The 6,490-nt window shown below is 45.3% G+C and overlaps 1 protein-coding gene across 1 annotated transcript in view; it reads right to left on the bottom strand.

Moving 5' to 3' along the window:
- Window positions 1–1,934: 1,934 nt before the first annotated feature.
- Window positions 1,935–6,490, bottom strand: part of LOC121278961 (microtubule cross-linking factor 1) — a 235,299-nt gene continuing 230,743 nt past the window's right edge. The window contains exon 14 of the mRNA XM_041189583.1: window positions 1,935–3,855. Coding sequence (XP_041045517.1) covers window positions 3,640–3,855 — 216 coding nt within the window. The 3' untranslated portion in view covers window positions 1,935–3,639. The remainder of the gene's footprint in view (window positions 3,856–6,490) is intronic.

Below are 6,490 nucleotides of genomic sequence, written 5' to 3'. Positions count from 1 at the left end.
CGCAATCCTCTGACTCATGTGCCATTCTGTTGAGGGTTTCCAACAGCTCTGTGCGACGTTCCCCCACCTTCTGCACTCTTCACAATGAGTTGGAAGGCCGAATCCAGAAACCCGACATCTGACTCGGACCTCACAGATGCCTCTTCCCCAACACTCCTCCAAGTGCCGGGGAGCTCAGCAGGACCTGCTTCCTCCTGTTGCGGACATGTGGCTGTGTGGTGATCATCAGATTGTGAACCTGAGACTCCTAGATCTAGGGCCCACAGATGTGTGTGACTCTGCACTGGTGGAGGGTGTGGGTAAGCGCTGTGATGGGTCTTCCGGGTGCTTATTTCCAGCTCTTCAATGGAGGAGGTGTCCTCTTGGCTGGAGATGAGGACATGGATGGAGCTGAGGGACTGGCTGGTTGAGGGTGTTGGTCACTTGACAGAGCTCCTCGTGAACCCAAGTAGAGATGATTAGTGCATGGCATCAGAGTCAAAAGCAGGAGAGAGAGCACTCAGTTGCATTGAGAGAGGGATGACGTGATGCAGGATCCTCACATGGGTGTTCACCACCAACTTCACTGTTGCTGCAGGCATGGTCCACGTCCTCCCCAGTCAGCGTGATGGCACATTCCTCAAAGTGAGTGAGGGCCCTAATGTGAGCCACTCCACCCCCAGTCTGGGACCTCTCCCTGCTGTTGTGAGCCAGCTTCTCCTTCATGAAAACAGATGGAGAGAGTGTGAGCAGGAAGCATGGCGCTGCATGGAATGTTTGTGTGGTGAGGATGCGAGATGGAGAGGGTACGAGCCTGATGGAGAAGTGAGGGTGTGTGTGACAGTTAGTGGTGTTGTCCCTTGAGGTGTGAGATCCCTGTGGATGTGTGCTGGGTTTGTGAGTTGAGTGATGAGAAGATTGACTTACCCTGGCAAACGGATGAATACATTTATCCTCTTTCTGCACTGGATGGCTGCCCTCTTTTGCAGGGCGTTGGCGCTGACCACCACTGCCACTGCCTCCCACGCTGGATTGGTGACCTTGCTTGCTGATCTTTGCCCAGAGCAGGGGTAGAGGTCTTTGCCGTGAGTCTTCACTATGTCCAGTAGATGCTTAAGGGAGACATCGCTGAATCTGGGGGCAGCATGTTTCCTCCCTTTGGCAGCCATCAGTACCCAGCAGCTTCCTATCTGTTGAAGAGAGCTAGCTCTGTGCAGGAGTGCTTTTTAAATATGGTGCCCGGATTACTGAAGGCCTGAAGTGACGGTGGGCGCCCTGCCAGCGACCTGACGTGTTTCCCAGGAACAAATTAGTAATGAGGTGGGAATGGGATGATACGGTGTGAAAAGCCGCTATTGCGGCCGACGGGTAAAACATCCTTTTTCCCGTCTGCTACTGCACTTACTGCAAATCCAGGATGATTCCGTTCTAGATTTCTTCAACTCTGACCTCCAAACTTTCACCTCTCATGAAGTCCAACTCATTCAGTACTCCACCCCTTCCCCACATTGTGCCTCACTCTATGTCCTACTCAGTTATTATTCAAATCCTCATTGATATTCACTGGGCCCCACTTGTATTTGTATTGATTTCAAATTCCCTCTAATGTTTTGCCTACCAAACACTTTGGCCTTCTTTACCTTTAGCCTCTGTCCCAAATCCTTCATTTCCTATAAATGTGGCTGGCTGGGCATTTTCTGTTCCAGTTCACTATTGGGGTAGTTCTTTAGCTGTTTCATAAAACTCCTTCCCTAAATCCCCTGCCCTGAAAAGGAACAGAAAAGTTGGGAGTTGAAATAATTTTAATCGTTCAAATGTATACATTCTTCTAACAATTTACTATCCTAATGTGTGGTTGCTAGCAGTCCTGGTCATGCATACGCTCACAATGATGGGCCTGAGGCATTATATTGATAACACTTCCACTCCAAATGAATTTGAAAGGCAACATCAGATGTTGGAAATTCGGACTTTTATTTACGGGTAAGTTATCTCTTACACTGAACCCTAAAGACATCCATGACAATATTCAGTTTGAACAATATTTCAATATTTTCCAAAAATTATCAATGCTGTACACAGACAGTTACAATAATTTAGTTAAAAATGCTTTCTCCCTAGTTAATGCAAGAAACACCAATAATTAAAATACAGTACATGATTAACCTCACAACTTCATTACAGTGGATTCTTTGTCCTTTTGTTCCTCATATTTATGAGTGATGTTGGGGTACAGTAGCTATATACATGCACTAAAGTGCTATGGACCCAATGGCATGCAAGTCAAGTATTGTACCATCTTACATCTAACTTATTAAGACTGTCTGTATCTCTTTTTTTCTGCCTTTTGCTCTAGCAAAAGAAAATAAAAAACTCTATTCGATATAACTTCTTTTTCTTGTCCCTACATATGTACGCTGCAGCTCGCTTTCATCGAGTGCACTGGCGGCTCTTTGCAACAATATAACTAATGCTTCAATCAATATAAAGCACTTTACAAAGTTTCACTGGCATCAAATGTAGAATAAAATTAATGCTTTGTAAAAGAATAGTATTAGGACTATTTTACATGAAAAACAATACAGTGCAATGTAAAAAAAAGGCAGCCCAAATTACTGAGAGACCACTCCAACCCTTTCAACCTCTCAGGATTCTGATTTCTTTCTCTTCTTCCTGTTATATGGAGTCTACATTTTACGGGCAAATACCTGGACACTATAACCGTCATATTGAGGTGTGCAACGCTGTATGGTAACACTGTGGATACTAATGTAAGCAATGAATTACAAGACTTTGTTGATATAATAGTTACAAATTTTATTGTAGATAATACTTTTTAACGTTTTTTTTGCATTTATTGGAAGTTTTCACCGGGAAGAAAATTCCCCCATTTGACTTGACCTAATGTCTCCATGCAACCTTCAAGGGTGGCAGAGCAACCTGAGCTGTAGACATCTCCACAGCCACCATTACATCCACCGCTGCTCAGTGGTCAGCAAAACAGAAGGCGCAACTTTGACTGGACGGGACCAACCACGTGGGTTGCCATCTCTCCCCCTTGCCCACTGGTGGAACGTAAGATCCTATAGCCAACAGTCTGGTCCAAGAAACTCATCCCAACTGCCACCACAGATCTGGCTAACAAGTAGCCCTGTGTGCGTTAAACTTGTGTTCTCCACCTCAACAAGGGGCTCAGCGCTGTTACCATTGGGTTTCCAGCTGCCAGGAAAACCACACTGAATACACATCACATGGATTAAAAATTTAACTTGGCTTCTTCCTGTAAGCAGCAGTGAAAGAACAAATCCTCACTGAACATTTTAAATGGTGGAAGACAGGGAAGCGGGAGGGGGCCCTTCATGGTCTTTTCTGCATACATTTCAAACCACTTTGTCTACTCTCCACAATGGCTAAAGAAAAAAATAACAGAGACTCCTAAACTGCAAGCAAAGAAATCTCCATCTTTACAGCCAATGGATGCTGGCTGGTCTCAATTTGCAGTACAGGCATATCCATTGTTTGATAGTTCTGCTACACAACATTTACTTCTCCATTTCTGATCTGTTGAATCCTTAGAACTTCAACTGCTGACTGGGATCGGCCACTTTGTAGAGTTGCTGTGACTGTGAATTTCAGTGCTTCTTATTATTGACCCGTGGATCATGCACTCTTGTGCTCTGTGTCATGACGTGACTCTGTTGCATGTGCTTCACTGCTTCTGGGTTGCCCGGCGCAAGCTAAATCCCCAGAGGACGGAGACCGGGAAGCAGAGGGGGAGCGTGAAGCCCATCGTGACGGTGGACGTTGGTTGGCTGGTCTGGCAGGGCGTGAGAAGCAGGGTTCTAGTGGTGGAGCTACTGAGGACCAAGGTAACTCCTTACAACCAGGAAACAGAAGAAAAAGGTGAGATTAGAACATTGCAATGGTGGAAAGACAATCACAAGTCTTATCGATCAGCTCTACCATCAGCTCAAGTCAGCTTTCATTGTCCCTTTCACCTCAATGGATTCTCACTGAAGTTTTGTAAGGAACATGTTTACCACTGACCATTACTCCTCATCTAGACTGAACTTCACACATATAAATGGATTCACTGGGTGAGATTTTAACTCACTCAAACCCTCCGCTTACAGAGTTAAAACTGGGCCCATGATGTCAACAATTCCAGTTGATTAAACAAATAATGGTAGGAGTGATGAAGAATTATTCTGGCACTGTGATAAGGAGTAGATTTCAAACTCATGGAATGATCATCTGAGCATTGTTCAATGATAACTACTTACTTAATCTCACTTATTGCAATCAGGCCAATACTTCCTGCAATGTCAGTGTCATGTATCATAGACATTTTTATTAACAATTAATCCAATCCTTAGTTTTTCACAGAAATTGAGTTTCAGTAGTCTAGGTGACAAATCATTCCCAGTGTCCAATAACTGAATACCTTTTTTAACTACAGCTGAACCACAGAGAATTCATCTCTTCTTATGAGATTTGACAGCCATAATATTCAATTGCTCTTTATCCTGAAAGATGATGGATGAAAAAATATCCTGGACAGAAGACGGTTGAAATTGATTCAAGTAACCTGGGTAAGACCTTGGTATGAAGGATCATTTTGCTGAGCAGCAAGCAGTGACTAGAGAACTATGTAATTAGCACAGCACTTCTTCAAAAAAACCTTTGCTGGAAAGTATCAGTGTGCAAATATTATGCAGCGCATCCCAACACTGGCTTTCCATGTTTAAACATGAAGGCTGGCCATTTGGGAATAGTGCTGCATGGCTGCCCATGAGACCATAATGCAGCTACAGTAAGTACCTTCAGGGTGAGAGGAGAGACAAAGTCCAAACACTGATAGGTGACAGGTAGAAATACTTGGAATCTGAAAGATATCCGGCTGGTTGCCATAGTGATTTGGTTGTTTGTTGCAATGGAGAGCATTCTCTTTGGAGCCCCTGAACTCTGTGAAGCCAAGGAGCCTGCTTGATTGGCATACCATCCAACACCTTAAACTTTCACTCTCTTCACCACTGGTGCACAGTGAGAGAATTGCGCACCATGTACAAGGTTCAATGCAGCAACTCGCCAACACTCCTTCAACAGTACCTTCCAAACCTGCGATCTCTAGCACCTAGAAGAACAAGGATAGCAGGTTGATTGTTTTTAGAGCACCTCCAGGGAACACCACCATCTGCAGGTTCCCCTCCAAGCCACACACCATCCTGATTTAGAACTATATCGCTGTTCCTTTATTGTCACTGGGTTAAAATCCTGAATTTCCCTCCTTAGCAACAATGAGGAAGTAGACCACATGGATTGCAGCAGTTCACCACCTCTTTCTCAAGAGCAATCAGGGATGGGCAACAAATGCTGGCCTTGCCAGTAATGCTCAGAACCCAAGAATACATTCAAAAAAATGGTCCAGTGCACTTCATAGACTTCTACAGTCTATGGGCAGAATTTTTTGGGCCCCATTGCAGTAGAGCGGGGCCATAAAATACAGCGAGCCATTCAAATGTCCATTGATTGTAAAATTCTTCTCTATGTAGAACACCTCCAGGAAATATTCTGAGCTTTTCCAACTTAGTTGAGTCTCCAGGAAAAAAAATTTTTGGGAGCGATACACCCCTACCCATGGGCTATGTTGGCTGGGTCATAAGCAAAGTTTCTTTTTGCAATACATCACACATTTATACTATGTAAGTATTGACAAATGGAAGTAATTGTGTATAATTAAATGGAAAGTTGAGATGCAGCATAATGGGACAGCAAATTGGCTAATGGCTTAGAAAGGTGTGTGAGGGATCCATATTTACCCCTCCCCCAGTGTAGGCTCCCTATCTCAGTTAAGTGATCATAAGGAAGTGTAATCCAGGTAGTTCCCAATCAGAAAAGGGTGAGGAAGTGATGTGGCGCTCCCTATCTATGGCATCATCACAATGCTCTCAGTGGCTAGCTATACAGTGCCATTCACAGTGGCCTGAGACCTACTTTGTTGCTTAGGCCGGGGAAGATGAATGCAACAGGATTACTTCAGGGAGTGAGCGTGCCCGCTGGCGTTGGGTGTGTTCGGTGGCGTGAGTGGACAATATGGCAAGAAGACCAAAAATTGGTTTCACAACATTGTGAAACCAGTTTGCAATCGTCCCCTCAGCGAGCCGCGTTCCCCGCCATTGCATGTTGGGGACCGTATTGTAATACATCAGCATATCATTATAAGGTCGGCCCGCTGGACTCGTTCCCCTCCCCCAACCACCCCCCCCCCCCCCCCCCCCCCCCCCCCCCCCCACCGGCTGGATTGTCCACCTACATTGTGCAATCATGGCGACGTATTTCACAGCTGCACATAAGTGACGTGCACCTGGCGAGCTGTACTTCACTTGGGACCTTGAGGTTTGTTTGCTCATCTTGTTTCGGGCAGCACTCGCAGTCATCAGCTCCAGGCTTCGCAGCCAGCAGCACATCACAGTTAGGGGGCTCCTGGGCAGGTCTCTGCCTACCAGACCAG

The sequence above is a fragment of the Carcharodon carcharias genome, chromosome 6, assembly GCF_017639515.1.
Source record: "Carcharodon carcharias isolate sCarCar2 chromosome 6, sCarCar2.pri, whole genome shotgun sequence".
NCBI classification, from domain to species: Eukaryota; Metazoa; Chordata; class Chondrichthyes; order Lamniformes; family Lamnidae; genus Carcharodon; species Carcharodon carcharias.
Note: the sequence above shows the minus strand (reverse complement) of the source record. Positions and strands in the feature narration are given on the sequence as shown.